Source organism: Grampus griseus (genome assembly GCF_964374135.1).
Source record: "Grampus griseus genome assembly, chromosome: X".
Taxonomy (NCBI): Eukaryota; Metazoa; Chordata; class Mammalia; order Artiodactyla; family Delphinidae; genus Grampus; species Grampus griseus.
In genome coordinates, this window is record NC_138999.1 from 7,453,523 (window position 1) to 7,469,420 (window position 15,898).

General features: G+C 48.3%; 1 protein-coding gene and 1 long non-coding RNA gene across 8 annotated transcripts in view; one reads left to right on the forward strand and one right to left on the reverse strand.

Moving 5' to 3' along the window:
* The window catches only part of CLCN4 (chloride voltage-gated channel 4), a 456,505-nt gene that overhangs the window by 426,146 nt on the left and 14,461 nt on the right, over nucleotides 1-15,898 (forward strand). For all 6 annotated transcript variants that reach the window (XM_082680601.1, XM_082680600.1, XM_082680603.1 and 3 more), the window contains 6 exons: nucleotides 1,811-1,933; nucleotides 8,334-8,540; nucleotides 8,647-8,727; nucleotides 9,700-10,245; nucleotides 12,065-12,251; nucleotides 12,811-13,209. In XM_082680601.1, coding sequence (XP_082536727.1) covers nucleotides 1,811-1,933; nucleotides 8,334-8,540; nucleotides 8,647-8,727; nucleotides 9,700-10,245; nucleotides 12,065-12,251; nucleotides 12,811-13,209 — 1,543 coding nt within the window. The remainder of the gene's footprint in view (nucleotides 1-1,810; nucleotides 1,934-8,333; nucleotides 8,541-8,646; nucleotides 8,728-9,699; nucleotides 10,246-12,064; nucleotides 12,252-12,810; nucleotides 13,210-15,898) is intronic.
* Nucleotides 4,528-7,357, reverse strand: LOC309839080. Of its 2 annotated transcripts, XR_014298457.1 has the most exons (4): nucleotides 7,237-7,357; nucleotides 6,495-6,599; nucleotides 5,172-5,324; nucleotides 4,528-4,758 (listed from the first exon to the last, which is right to left on the reverse strand). It is a non-coding gene; the product is annotated as an uncharacterized lncRNA (long non-coding RNA). The 2 variants fall into 2 exon arrangements; XR_014298458.1 differs by lacking the exon at nucleotides 4,528-4,758 and having other exon boundaries at nucleotides 4,975-5,324.

A 15,898-nucleotide genomic window follows, 5' to 3' on the forward strand; every position in this document is an offset into this window, starting at 1 on the left:
GAACGTTTGTCTACAGGTTTTTGTGTGGACATATGTTTTCAGTTCTTTTGGGTAGATACCTAGGAGGGGAATTGCTGGGTCACATGGCAACTCTATATTTAACCTTTTGAGGAGCTGCCAGACTCTCTTCCAGAGTGGCTGCACCGCTTGAGACTCCAGCAGCAGTGTATGTGGGTTCCAGTTTCCCCACATCCTCACCGACCCCAGTTGTTATCTGGTTTGGATTATAGCCCTCCTAACAGGTGTGAAGTGCTGGCTCATTGTGGATTAAGTTACCATCTTCCAGTGCATCTTAGGAGCACGTTACAGAGGATGTTTGTGGGCCTTCTGTGATGGGAATATCCCAGGCCCAGGGGATGTAGCAGTGAAGCACAGACCTGTTGCTTGCCTTCATGGCACTCCAAGCTTCAGATCCACATACACATCTTAGCTGGGGAAAAGGGTTAGTTTCTAACCGAATTCAGTGGTTACCACAATGACTGTGGGTCATCGACAGATCAGAAGCCCAGGTGAGGGGGAGTTAGGTTGGAACGATTCACATTAGGGGCAATGTGAGGACCATTCAAGCTAGAAGTGTTCTTGGAAGATAGATGTGATCCCTTTATTCTCCTCTTCCCTCTCCCGCTCTCTTGCCCGATTGACTTAATGCAGCTGAAGACATTTGGAATGCACTTTGCCATTTGCTAAACCTCTTTCTCAGTGGAGTTGAAAATTAATTCCTTCAAATCTCAGAAGTAGACCGGGATCTTGAAATCTCACACATTCTCAGTGCTCTCCATTACTTCCAAAAATACAAAAATAAATTCTCTACTTGAGTTGATGGAGGTGGGCAGGCAGAATTGGCTGGGCGCCATGTTTGATTTCTTCTCTCCTATTTTGGGGGGAAATATGGCTGTCTAGCTTTTCAGCCATTTCTAAGATTTATACTTTGATTCAAAGAATTACTGTTAGTAAGGGTGAGACGTTATTTTTAGTCTCAAAAAAGTCCATTTTTCACTAGGTGAAATGTATTTCTCTGTCTGATTTCTCACCACATAGGGTGTGAATATCTGTGATTGTTAAGGCTAGAGCCATCTCGTGGAGCATGTTTTTGCATTTTACAGGCACACGTGTAGCCGTGCCCACAGCCTGGCTTGTAGGTGCCCTCACTTTCCCTCTCCATCACGTGCGGCATCCAGATGGTGGCAAGAAGCTGAGGCCTGGAGAATTGTGGTCTCTGCCCACAGACCAGGTCCTCAGCCTCAGAGACCTCAGACTGTGTGTTTGGTTCAGAAAATGTTCCCCACACATCAGATAATTTGAACTATTGGGGCGGGGCCTGAGACTCTGCATTTCCAGCCCACGCCCAGGTCCAGGGACCACATCTGGGTAGCAGTATTCTGAAATGCAGTTCCCACACTTCCTCATTGGCAGGGCAGCTGCGTGCTGCGGCACGGATGTGGCCTTCATGAAAGCAAAGAGGCTGATCCACCATACACGAGACCAAACAAACCTTCCCGGGGCTCGAAGGCAGAATTTTCTCTTACACCTTTCATTAACTTGAGGGCCCGGAGCCATTAAAACCAAGCCTCATTCACAGTTTCTATGACTGCTGAGATCTCACCTGGTAGAAGGTGTGTGTACACAGCTCCCAGAGAAGCAGCCAGCGCTGTGTGTGTGAACCGACTGTAGCAATAGCAGCAGCTGATAAAGCCAACCCTGCCTCTTCGCTGACACAGGACCCGGAGAGAAGCTGCCTGGCGGAGGGGCAGGTGCGTCGCTCGGTTCTGCGGTGGCTTACGTGTTCTTTCTTGTTCTGTGTCTTGTTTAGGGTGCCAGCGCTTACATTTTGAATTACCTAATGTACATCCTGTGGGCGTTGCTGTTTGCGTTTTTGGCCGTCTCCCTGGTACGAGTATTTGCACCATACGCCTGTGGCTCTGGTATACCCGAGGTGAGTGGGGGCTGAATGAATTTCTTTTGTGCCAATAATAAGAATAGCAAATGTTTACGTGGTACTTCTGTGCTAAGCACGGTTCCAAGCATTGGACATCTGTTCACTCATTTAGTCCTCACAGGGAGCCTATGAGGTAGGTACTGTTATTCTTCATTTGACGGTTGGGGAAACTGAAGCACAGAGAGGTTAAGTAACTTGCCCAAGGTCACTAAGCCGGTGAGCTGGGAGTCGAATCCAGCTGTCTGGCTTTATGCTCTGTTGCTTCTCAGCTGCTTAAATTCTTGTCTTTACAAACCAGGCATAACTCTTAAAGCCTGTGGAGTCAGAGTCCATCAACCACACACACAAACGTGGCACTCTAGTAACTCATAAGTGCGTCTATGATGGAACGTGAAAGAGGACAACGGTGGAGGTTTACTGCTCAGAAAGCTTACTGATGAGTAAACTCCCTCGCCACGTTTTGCTCTTCTGGTGACAGGGTAATAGCAATCTTTAAAAAATGAATTCCACGTTCAGTACATGTGCCGTGAATGCACCCTTGTGAGTTTAGAGTTCTTATAAATATTTTTCAGCACTTTCTTGTAACCAGAGTATGAGGGAAGTGACCTCATCGACCAGGAGGAATGCCCAAGACCAAACTTCAAACCAAGGAGATCTGCTGGGTTAGAATAACGATGCTTGAGCAAATTCCCGAAAAGCCCACATAGTAAAACTTTTAGCCAGAAATCATTTTAAAAGCACTTAGATGATCATTCTAATCATTGCTGTTCCATTCTCCTTCAAGTCGGTGCTTCAGCAGCGCCCATAGACGGTGGAGATGCCGAGTTGATAAAGATGTGAGCGGTCATGGCAGTGCACCCACACTCTTTGGTGGTGTCGCCAGCACCGCCGCTGGTCTGGGCAGTTCATGCAAAGGGCTGGGGTAATTAAAGGATCATCGAAAGGAAAGCTCAACATTGTCTTGATCCAGGAAAAGATTAAAAAAAAAAAAGACTATTTCATGCTGAACTTTGGATGGTTTATATGAGCGTGTTGCTGCAGGAGCCTGAAAAATAAGCTGCAATACCATCCTGTTTCCTCGGTACAGCCACTGCTGCTCTAAGGCACCATATGCATTCCTAAAAATCACAAAACTGCATCATCAAAACCACAGAGCTTGTGGGGAAGATGGGGCGAGGGGCACAGCACTCAGAAACTTCACTGGTGACACATGAAAAAGACGGGAACCTCATAAAAGCAGTAGCAGAGTTAGACACACGTTAAATGGTTAAGAAATGTGTGAATACTCCCCTAGTGCATGCGTGAGCTGGGAGTCGTCTGAGGCGTGTGCCTGTGTGCATTTTGTGTAGCCCTGCACGGCTCGATTCGCAGCTGCAGTTTTCCGCCTTGTGTTTCTCCCAGATGAAATTGTGCAGAAACAGATGCGAAATTGGCATTATGCTCAAGTTCTGCCCTGACTGCATGAATCACACTGGAACAAATTTGGGTTTTCCAAACAAGTGTTCAGGCAGAACTGACTGCGTTTTATTGGATATCGAAGACCGAAGGCACCCGGGACACTAAAAAGAACAGATGACTGTTGGCATCTCGGTTTCTGATCGCAATGCCCAACAGCACGCGCTTTTGGACTCCAGCCGCCTATCAAAATAAGGAGATGGCCAGTGGGGAACTGGTGGGGAATTTAAAGCAGCAATAAAAGATGTGGGGGCAATCCCATCTTCCCCTTCCAAGAACCAGAGGTGCGTGGCTCAGCTCTTAGACAGACAGGGAACTCTATCTGGGAGGGGCTGGCCGGACCTGGTCTTCGTCCAAAGCGGGCATCTTTATTTGTGACAGCTGAACTCAAAAGGAATAAACTACTGAGTTGAGCAGTGTTTCCCGTGTGACAAAGCACAAGGAACACACTGACATGGATAAAACTCATAAAAGCGGTATCAAGTGAAAAAAGTAAGTTGCAGAAGAATATCTAAAAAAGTATGAATCTGTTTATGTAGAGTCCCTAAAACAGCCAAAATGAAACAAGCATACTGTATAGTGATATACATATGTGCTAAAGCTATAGAGAAAGGCAAGGGAATGATTGGAGGCGGGAGGAGGAAGGTTCCACTGAGGAAGCAAACAGGGCTTTCAAAGGTACCTGCTCTTCTGTCCTAAACTTGGTAGTGGGTACATGAACATGCTTTCAGCCGTATATAATATGTAACAGGTTCATGTCTCTATTTATAAAAGAGTTCACAATAATCTTTTCAAGTACCAGGAGCCCAATGGAGATTTCATAATTAAGCTTTGGTTATTATGACTCAGTAGTAGAAAATTTTCCCTATTATTATAGTAGAGCTTGAAATTCCTAACCTAAGGGTGCAATACCTACCCCAGTTCTTGGAGGAGAGGGGCAGAGTGAAAAGTAAGTGCAAATAAGTAGTTCCTGGATATAAAGGATGTCCTTCCAGTTAAAACCCAACGGACCATGCAAACAGCTCTACTCAGTTTGAGATACAGGGCTATTCTTCACTTCAGGAAAGATACTAAATGAGATCTTTAGAAAATAAACTTCCCATCGTAGGAGGTGATCGGCAGTGTCGGAACAAACTTTGAATGCAGTGCACTTCTGAACAGTTTAAAAATCACTCATCCGGGCTTCCCTGGTGGCGCAGTGGTTGAGAGTCCGCCTGCCGATGCAGGGGACGCGGGTTCGTGTCCCGGTCCGGGAAGATCCCACATGCCGGGGAGCAGCTGGGCCCGTGAGCCATGGCCGCTGAGCCTGCGCGTCCGGAGCCTGTGCTCCACAATGGGAGAGGCCACAGCAGTGAGAGGCCTGCGTACTGCAAAAAAAAAAAAAAAAATCACTCATCCTTTATAATGTTTGCTTCTGAAACATTTAGATTACTTTGGATGACAGTGTTACTGACCAGGGTTCTTGACCTCCTTAATCAATAGAAAGTGATCAGAGGCCAGGCAAGAAATTCAGGCAAGGCTTTATTGGGGCCCGAGCTGCAGCAGGCGGGGAGGGAGAACAAGTACAGGTGCCCTTGCTGGCCTACTTGCTGGGGGGCAGGGCGAGCTGGTTCCTGATATGCGGTGAGGGGAGGGGTGTGTCCAGGGGTCCGGCCGGAGGGGAGGCTTAGGGGGTCTGCCCACCCCTTTGGTGGTGTTGAGTGCAGGGGGCATGCGCAGTGCCCTGCTTTTGCTCCCGGCTCTTCAGAAGTGGCAGTGGGGCTTTTTGGTCTCTTTGTACCTTGTTGTCCAGAATTTGCCCCAACTGGGCATGCATGCAGTTACTTTTAGTCCCTTATACTTTCTTTGTATTTTGTTGCTAGGTGTTTGTCCAGGTGCAAGCATTGCAGCACTGCAGCAAAGGGTCCCAGGTCCCAGCCAGTGTCAAAAACTCCTTTGAAACATTAAAAAAAAATACAAATTTAGAGACCATTTCTTTTCTGTGTAATAAATGCTCTTGTATTAGCTCTACAAAGCACATTTAAAAGTGCACACTAGTTCTTGGGCTTCAGAACTTAGAGCGAACTGGGCAAGGATGACTCTACTACTATCTGCTTCATTCATAGAACCACTGTGGACCGTATAAGAAATCATGTCCTCCTAGGGACTTGCCTGCTGGTGCAGTGGTTAAGAATCTACCTGCCAATGCAGGGTACACGGGTTCGAGCCCTGGTCCGGGAAGATCCCACATGCCGCGGAGCAGCTAAGCCCGTGCACCACAACTACTGAGCCTGTGCTCTAGAGCCCGCGAGCCACAACTACTGAGCCCGCGTGCCACAACTACTGAAGCCCATGCGCCTAGAACCCATGCTCCGCAACAAGAGAAGCCACAGCAATGAGAAGCCCGCGCACCGCAACAAAGAGTAACCCCCGCTTGCCGCAACTAGAGAAAGCCCGCACGCAGCAACGAAGACCCAACGCAGCCAAATAAATAAAATAAAGAAAAAAAAAAGTAATCATGCCCCCCTAGAACTTACTTTGAGTTGATGTTTCAGTTCTATACAATGTGAACTCTCTCACAAATATTTATTTGCCAGAGAGGTTTTAAAGTTACCACCATCAAGTCACAAATGTGCTGCAATACATCGCCCTAAAGCCCTGCTTGACTCAGTCTCTGTTGATCCAAATTAAAGCAAGCGATTGGATTTTGGCATCTACTGGGAATGAATTTGCCTTCTTTAGTCCCTAATTTGATCATGACAATTTTATAAAGTCATTTTAGAGAATTACAAAATACCTCTTACATTGTTCAATTCACCACATGTCATGGCTGGCAAAGGCTCAGGTAATTTAGATGCTTGTAATTTTCTAAATGGTATTACGCTCTTCAACTGTACCCTGGGGTCCAAATCCACATTAACTAACTGACAAAAAATTATAGATAATTTTATTCTAGGCAACACAAAAGGGCAGGATTGTGGCAGGCATACTAAAACGTCCCTTAAATAAAGGGATCTGAGATCCCCAGAGCACAGGCTCAAATAGGCCCACTAGCACTAGTTAAAGACCAGTTTAACCACCGCTAGTTTGTCTGCCTTTAGTTAAAGGCTAGTTCAAGAAATACCATCTGATTGTAGAGCTGGAAGACCTCACTCGTGTTCTCTAGGAAGGATCTTAGTGAGTTCTTTAGAACGGATGCCCACACGCTCACTCACTGTTCGTCTTCCTCCTTGAATTAAGAAACAGATCTCTATCAAGAATTCCTGAGATGGAAATGGTCCAGTCACACCCCTGTAAAATTGCTAGGATTAGTTCACTTCACGACCCTCTCCGAATCATCACAGGTGACATGATGCCAAAGAGTGTTTCAGGACCTCCCTTAAATATTGAGTAATTAGGAATACCTGTACTGCTCTTCTCAGGACGAGAGCAGTGCTTCTCTACTGGACTGCATTTTAGAATCACCTGGGGAGGCTGTAAACCTCCTATGCCCAGGATACACCTCAGACGAGTTACATCAGATCTCGGGGTGGGGGGATAACTCGTCCTCACTGGTGCCTAATTCTCCAGGTGATGCCACAGAGCGCCGGTGGAGGACAGTAATAGCTATTTGAGAAACTGATTTCTTGGCGCCCACTAGGAGGCTCTTTGACGTTATGTAAACATCCTGACGGTGACAAGAGCTGAGACTGTCCCATTATGTATTATACAATGGGAAAACGGATACTGACCAAGAATTTCATTAGCTGACTCACTCACTGTCTAATAAATCTCTGATTACAGGCTTGTAAATTGCTAGCTGGGCAGTAAACATTCACTCCATTTCAGCCAGTCGCAGGAGAGGTTGAAGGTAAAATGTTTCTTACCCATTGGTGATGCTTCCGTATCCAGAAGAACCCTGTTTTGGGGGAAGAGGACTCCAGTAGATGAAGTTAATCACTGAGATTGGCACCCCGTTGAATTCTAAAAGCGTTATGCAAATTCACGTGCACATTTAGGGAGAAAGCCATTATTTGGCATTTACAAAACAGTTGCAGGTCTGAAAGTGGAGCACGAGGCAGCTCCACCTGTAGTCAAAGTACTTTTCAGTACCAGGGGGCAAGATTCAACGGAAGGGAAGGGGTTGCCGTGGATCCAGATACCCTTACATCCCCCAGAGGTGCGTTATTAGAATGTTGAGCATCTTCTTTTTCCAATATTGTATTAAGAATATTTTCAAACATACAGGAAAGTCGAAATAATTGAGCACCCATATACCCCTGGCCTGCATCAGGGGTTGGCAGACTTTTCCAATAAAGGGCAGAGAGTCAATATTTTGGGCTTTGTGAGTCAAGAGGCAAAATTGAGGAACTATTCTCACTAAAAGACCGGTAGTCTTGTTTACATATTACATTTAAAAACATTAAAAGCCCTCTTAGCTCGTGTGTCATACACAACAGGCCGTGGGCTGGATTTGGCCCATGGGCCATAGTTTGCCGGCCCTGATCTAAAGTTCAATTGATATTTTGTTGTATTTGCTTTGTCACATAGCCAGCCAGATGTCCCTTTATCTTGGCCATCTTTCAGTAGTGAAAAATTAACAGTTAAAATCAATAGATACAGAACAGTTAAAATCAATTTTCAACACAACAGAGGGTAAAATGCACAGGATAAATGCCATAAATAAAATGAGACTCTGATAATTACTTACTCAGTCCTCATTATGATCTCTCATTACTCTCGGAATTATTAAGATTTACTATGCATTGAAATTGTTTCAGGGTTCCATTAATATATAAAATTAGGCGTTAATATAAATTCTCAATATAAAATTATAGCTAAATTAACAACTAAAGCAGCCTGTCCTCCATATGATTTAGTGAATCTCAGTTTGAAAGATGCTTCTCAGAGGAGGGAGAGGTTACTTTCCTAGCCGTGGCGCTGAAGCGGCTCACTCCCTATCATTCTCCATCCTGTGTTTCAGATAAAGACCATCTTGAGTGGCTTCATCATCAGGGGCTACTTGGGCAAGTGGACCCTGCTGATCAAGACTGTCACCCTGGTGCTGGTGGTGTCCTCGGGCCTGAGCCTTGGCAAGGAAGGGCCGCTGGTGCACGTGGCATGCTGCTGTGGCAACTTCTTCAGCAGCCTCTTCTCCAAGTACAGCAAGAACGAGGGCAAGAGGCGCGAGGTGAGCAGGTGCAGGATGAAGCGCCCTCCCACCCTCTCCGGGCTCACCAGTACCCGCTGATTTGCCGGAAAGGCCTCGGGCTGACGGGGAGCTCTTTGCTTCGCAGGTGCTGTCAGCTGCGGCCGCTGCTGGGGTCTCTGTTGCCTTTGGTGCTCCGATCGGGGGTGTGCTTTTCAGTCTGGAAGAGGTGAGCGTGGGCTCTGGAGGACCCCGTGGTTCTGAGCGCCGAGGAGCACATGGGGGGTCGGGGCGGCAGGAGGCTTCCCTCTCTAGCCCTCTGAGGACTAGATGCGTAGGAGGATTGAGAGATTCCTGCAGCTCATTAAGGAGCCGCAGTGTTCGCCATGAAATACGTGTTTTCGAGTCCTGTTGAAAACTTGCCAGTGTGATTTCTGGGGGAGATTTGCAGTCTCCTCTCTCGTTTTCATAAACAACACAATGAAGCATTTTTATGTTTTGCAACGCAAATGGATCTAGTCCAGCAGTTGGCCCACGTTGTCTGTAAAGGGCCAGGTAGCAAATATTTTAGGCTTTGTGGGTCTCAGGGCTCGGTCGCAACCACTGGGCTCTGCCCTTGTAGCGTGGAAGGCGCCGCAGACAACACGCGCGTGCGTGGCATGGCTGCCTTCCAACAAGACCTTCCCTATGGATGCTGAAGTTTGGATTTTATATCATTACCACTTGTCACTAAGTCTTGTTCTTTTGAATATTTCACATGTCACAAAATAATTCTCTCTTCCCCCACCCATTTAAAAATGTACAAACCGTTCTTAACTCATGTGCCCTCCAGATACGTTTGCTGGGCCAGGGGTTTCAACCCATGATCTGTTGTCTGGAGAATCAAATCAGAGGTTTCTTTTCTTTTAGGAGGGTCTCTGTGCCATAAACAGAATTATGATGAAGTGTTCTCATTTCTCTTAAAAAATAGCTCAAACACACCTTGACTAGTATCCGTTCCAATTTTAGACATAGAGTCCTTTAAATATCTTTGTTAGTGCATTTGGGCCATACTCACACCTAGGTTGAGGAAGTGCCCATCTTTGGTCTTGAGTGTGACTTTGTGGCCTATGCCAGCAGGTGGCTGCTGATCAGGGGCTGGGGCTCTGGGCAGCTCTTTCTTCCGCCAGTCTCTGATTTTCCACCTGTTCGTTGGTCGCAGGTCAGCTACTACTTTCCCTTAAAGACCTTGTGGCGGTCCTTTTTTGCGGCCCTGGTGGCAGCCTTCACGCTGCGATCCATCAATCCCTTTGGGAACAGCCGCCTCGTCCTCTTCTACGTGGAGTATCACACGCCCTGGTACATGGCCGAGCTCTTCCCCTTCATCCTGCTTGGGGTCTTCGGGGGCTTGTGGGGAACCCTCTTCATCCGCTGCAACATCGCCTGGTGCAGGAGGCGCAAAACCACCAAGCTGGGGAAGTACCCGGTGCTGGAGGTCATTGCGGTGACCGCCATCACTGCCATCGTCGCCTACCCCAACCCCTACACGCGCCGCAGCACGAGCGAGCTCATATCCGAGCTCTTCAATGACTGCGGGGCCCTCGAGTCCTCCCAGCTCTGTGACTACATCAATGACCCCAACATGACGCGACCCGTGGACGACATCCCTGACCGCCCGGCCGGGGTCGGGGTTTACACGGCCATGTGGCAGCTGGCCCTGGCACTGATCTTCAAAATCGTCATTACCATATTTACCTTTGGCATGAAGGTAAGTGAAGGGGAGGGAAGGTGTCAGGGGAGGGAGGCAACCTCTATCCTTCTGGGGATAGCACCCTAGTCCCCAGAATAAGATTGTGACGAGGGGAAAAGGGGAGGTGACCTTTACTGAACGTTCTCATGCGCAGGGCACTTGACATTCTTTTAATCAACAAGAAACAACGCTTTTGATAAACAGCAAGCCTATGGAATAGAGATTTAGAACCCCATTTTACAAGTGAAGAAGCTAAGGCTTGGAGTATATCATTCATATGGAGACGTGTACAGCTTGGTGAATTCTCACAAAACGTACACACTTGTGTGACCAGCACCCAGGGCCAGGAGCAGAACGCTGGGAACCCCCCAGAACCCCCTTGTATTCCATGACTGTTGCTTTTTGTGGTATTCTTACGAATTAAAAAAAACAAAAGTCTAGGGACTTCCCTGGTGGTCCAGTGGTTGAGAATCCGCCTTCCAATGCAGGCGACATGGGTTCAATCTCTAGTGGTAACTAAGATTCCACATGCCGAGGGGCAACTAAGCCCGCCTGCCACAGACTACAGAGCCCACGCGATCTGGAGCCCCCATGCCACAACTAGAGAGAAGCCTGCGCGCAGCAACGAAAGATCCTGCGTACCACAACTGAGACCCGACACAGCCAAAATAAATAAATAAATAAATAAATAAAAATAAATATTAAAAAAAGTCTGAGAAGCTGTGCACTTGGGTGCAGTGGTCAAACACAAACCTGAATTTTTGCCTTAAGAACAAGGAAGGATGAACGTTATTAAACAGGTGACTGTCTCTGATGCAAAGGGATTTATTTTCTTCTGGTGCCTGCTGGGAGAAGCCTGCTTTGAAGGTACAGGGGATTAAATGATGGGGGGATAAGGGGTGCTGAGAAAGGAACAATTTCCTCAGGAATGTCTCACACTCTGGAAATCACACCCGAGAATCCAAACTTAACTTGAATTTGGGTAAAGATCCACTTGCATCCTCAGGTTGATGACAGCTGGGGGGCGGGGGTGGGGTAGGGGTGACATAAATGCAGCTCCTGGTCAGGATCGGCGGTCACATGCAGTCTCCACAAACAGAGTCAAGTCTGTTCTGTAGCACATGTCTGATCACTAGAGAAATGAACATGTTTTTCATACAGCAAAATATAAAATACGCTATTACCAAGGCCTTTCAGTTTCCATGGTCTGTTTCTTTGCTGCATTTAGCCTGGCTTGAAAATATTCAGAATACTTTTCGGAAAATGGACTTTGTTAGGAAGACGGACCTGCCCCCCATCTCTCTCTGACAGGTGTTTGGCCACTGTACATACAAGAGGGCAGTAAGCCCGTGCCAAGGTTTTTGGAAGATGCAGGGCAGCTACACTGATGCTTTTAGCTTCTTTCTTTGACCTGTGAACAGTTGAGGCCTTGCTTTTCCATTTTCATGCTGTGGCTTGACATTTAATTTTAAAAGCTAATCTGAATGACATGTGAGGAGAGAGAGAAAGTGGTGAGTATCTCAAGTGACAGATGTGCAGTTTGAATGTTATTTGCAGTGGGGCTTATCATTCTTTTATCCACAGCAGACAAACTAGGCCAGCTTTTGAAGGCGAGGAAATGAAAGTGTAAAATTGCATTTTCTCCAGGTCACAGTAGATACGACCAAGCAGGTGAAATCACTGGTCCCATGGTTTCCCAGGTGACCCATGTTTTGAAGCGTTGCCCCTCCTTTGAAGACCGAAGCAAAATGCAAGCTCGTCGAGGGGGGCCTGAGTTTCCCGGCGGCGGGAACGGGGCCCCCTTCCCTCATGCTTCTTTCCCCTGCGCTCCCCGCAGATCCCGTCCGGTCTCTTCATCCCCAGCATGGCTGTGGGGGCCATGGCAGGCAGGATGGTGGGAATTGGCGTGGAGCAACTGGCTTACCATCACCACGACTGGATCATCTTTAGGAATTGGTGCAGGCCCGGAGCAGACTGCGTCACCCCAGGGCTCTATGCCATGGTGGGAGCTGCCGCCTGCCTAGGTACCGTGTGTGTGTGTGTGTGTGTGTGTGTGTGTGTGTGTGTGTGTGTGTGTGTGTGTGTGTGTGTGTGTGTGTGTGTGTGTGTGTGTGTGTAATGTGAGTAGCAGAGGGCTTTTCTCTGCTCAGTCATCCAGGGACCCAGGCTGATGGGGTCTCCACCATCTTGCAGCTGTACCATCTACAATAGTGGATAGTCTCTGCAATTTTCCAGCTCGAGGGGTTCTGGTAGAGAGCGATGCTTGCTGAGTCAGAAACCTGCAAAGCCCAAGTAGGCTCCACTCACCAAAAAGCAAGGCGTGTGGTCCTGGGTGAATAGACAACTTGCTGTCCCTCATGGGAGAAGAGCCCCTCAGGGAGATGTGACTTACGGCTCCTGATGCAAGGCTGTGTTTACCGAGTCTGGCCTCTGGCCCAGAGGTCCGAGCCTGGGCGCCGTGTTGGACTGTCTCAGTAGAACAGGTGCCGGGAGGGTAGAGCCGGCTTCTCGGTTTCCACAGTTCATGTCTTCTTGTGGGTGTGGAGTCGAGTCCTGCAATTTCATTCCTCCCTTTGGTTGCAGGTGGAGTTACCAGGATGACGGTGTCATTGGTGGTTATCATGTTTGAATTGACGGGTGGTCTCGAGTACATCGTGCCCCTGATGGCAGCAGCCGTGACCAGCAAGTGGGTGGCTGATGCCTTTGGGAAGGAAGGCATCTACGAGGCCCACATCCACTTAAATGGGTACCCGTTCCTGGACGTGAAGGACGAGTTCACCCACCGCACGCTGGCCACTGACGTCATGCGGCCAAGGCGGGGGGAGCCGCCGCTGTCCGTGCTCACCCAGGGCAGCATGACCGTCGAGGACGTGGAGACGCTCATCAAGGAGACCGACTACAACGGCTTCCCCGTGGTCGTCTCCAGGGACTCGGAGCGCCTCATCGGGTTCGCCCAGAGGAGGGAGCTGATTCCTGCCATAAGTGAGTAAAGCAGGGAGGCTCACGTTTCACGGAGACGAATAGCAGCTCTGTGCCCCGACATTCTCAAAGAGGTTCGACAGAGTGCACGAGGGTCGGAGGGCTTCAGCCCAGGGTCTCTCACGCTTTAATGCTTATTCCGTTTCACCTGGGCGTCTGGCCAGAATGCCGTAGGTCTGGGGTGGGACCCGAGACTCTGCATTTCTCTCGAGCTCCCTGTCAGTGCTGCTGCTGCTGCCCCCAAGTCACACCGTGAGGGACAGTGTCTTGTCGGAGGCATTCTTGGCTGGACACCGAGCACCACATTTGCAAGCAGCCCCCTGGGCCGCTCCCGCTAGGACACACGCGCTCCGCCTTTTAGGGACTTGCTGGGCGAAGCTCAGCAGGAAGCGGTGGGAGAGCTTGGGCTGGCCGGGCCAGCTGCTCGCAGAGACAGACTTCCAGGCAGGCTAACCGGCTCAGATGCTGAGCCCTTTGCCTCAGACGCCTCCCTCGGCGCCGCTCAAGCCCGTCACTTCGCCACGATGTCCGGTGCCATCAGTTAGAGACCCACGTGGGTGCAGTCAGTTCCGTGGGATGCTTTTCCTCCTCGTGCGCTAACTGGATCAGCTGGGCTGAGGGGCAGGCTGTTGAGTTGGGAGAGCAGAGAGGGGATGATGCCCAGCTGGATGTTCCCGACACGGGCGGCTCAGAGAAGCCCGGGGCTCCCGGTGGCCCAGGGATGAGCGCCTTGGAAGGGGAGCGGGACGTAGGAGGATTCCACAGGCAGAGGCCCGGTGGGAGTCTTTGGAGGCCCAGGAGGGAGGGGCAGCAGGCCTTAGCGGGGCTCCCCCAGGGTGTTCCCTCCGGACTTCCTGATGCAGCGGGGGCAGGGAGCCGCAGAGCGCATCCGCGGCGCATGGTAAACACTAATGCGCGCCGGCTCAGCACCCCTGCATCTCACGGTACACCGGGGCCCACGACATGGCTCACGTGTGCCCTTGATGACTGTACTTCCACGACATTTGTGAAGTTTGCCAGGGGGACTTTTTCAGGTATGATGGTAGAACGCCCCACCGGGAACACACCTTAGCTTATCCCTGCCCTTTGTTAACTATTTCTTAGGCTCTCCCTTTGAATTTCTAAAACCTCTTCGCTATGTTAAGTAGCTTGTAAAATGTTTTTAAAGTATCTTCATCAAAGGCTTTATAAAAATAAGTTTAAATGAGCTATATAGCCTCTAATTTTAGCTTGTTGCTCAAACATATTTCCCTCCCCCAAAGCAACAGTTGACTTTATGTTTTAGACATGAAAGTACATTTGTGCTTCAAGTGCTCCATGATGCTTCTCTTTATTATACGTCCTGTTGCTTAACAGGTAGGTGCCTTTAGGCATGACCATTGCCTTATAAATAATGAGATTTTTTTTAAAAAAGCTGTATAGTATGGTTGGGTTTGTTTTAAATTAATGTAATCAGCAGGCTTTAAAAATTTATTCAATCCTTAAAATCTTTTAAGCAAAGGTTGAAATTTAAACACTCTAGTAATAAATGTCACGGAATCCATTACCTATTGTGTAGCTCCAGGCACACCTGCTAAGAGAGAGCTTACTAATTTTGCTGAAACCCATTACTGTAATCAAGTGGGAAACAGTAATTGTCATCAGCCGGTTAGAGAAGAAATTTAAGCTTGCCAACCCAGTGCCCTCCTAGAAGCTATGTTTGGAATGTCTGAAGAGGCAACACGGGGTGTAAATAATACCTTTATGCTTTCCATCAGACCGATAAGAGTGTGGAAGCTGCCATTTACATGGTTTGCAGGAAAGCAAGGAGTGTTTGGCTGTGAGCAGTTTGAAAAGCTGTTTTCCTGCTCCGTGGATATAGAAAAGTCCTGTACTCCGGTGGAGAAATTCATTACCTGTATTTGCAGACTTAGACGCCCTTTTGCGAATATAGAAATAGGATGTAAGCATTTAGCTAGTAACGATCCCATGCCAATTTCCCTTTCAGGGGACTGAGGAGCAGAGATTTTACATAGATCCAAGATAAGAAAAAAGTAGTAAATGAGGCAAAGATTTTTTTCTCACGTGTCATGTTTAAAAAGGTATCAGTTTCTCCCGTGAAGCTGAAAATGTCTTATTTTCAGTCTATCTCTGGAATGCCAAACCATAGCTGTTGTCTTTGCTGGAGAGCCATTAGTCACAGCACCTTGGAAACGTGGCCCTTTCACCGTCACGTACTCACACGTAGGGCCATATGTGGCCCTTGTTCAAGTTCCTGGTAGATGGGACTTTACCTCTTGGTGCTCTCTGCAAACACGAGGCTCTTTCTGTGCTCAGCAGGCTCAGGCTCCTCTAGTCTTGAGTTCCACAGTTAAGTGAGGCTGGATCCAGAAAGGACTCCGTGGGAAGCCGCAAAGATGATTAAAGGGATGGAAAGTTAGAGTCATGGGCCAGAGTTAAGGGAACTCTCATTTTTTTCGCCTGGTGGATGATTTGATGGTGATTCTCCAGCATGTGGAAGAGGCCCACTTGCAGAAAGGGATCCATGTCCAGAACTGAACAACAAGATGCGTGTCAGATCTGTTGGACGGGTTCTTTAGGGATAAAAAGGTTTCTTCCTGGGAGAGCTGTTTGTTAATGATGGGGATCGGCCGTGGAGAACAGTGGTGGCATCTGCTTCTTTCTGCTGGGGATGAAAAAATACATGCAGAGG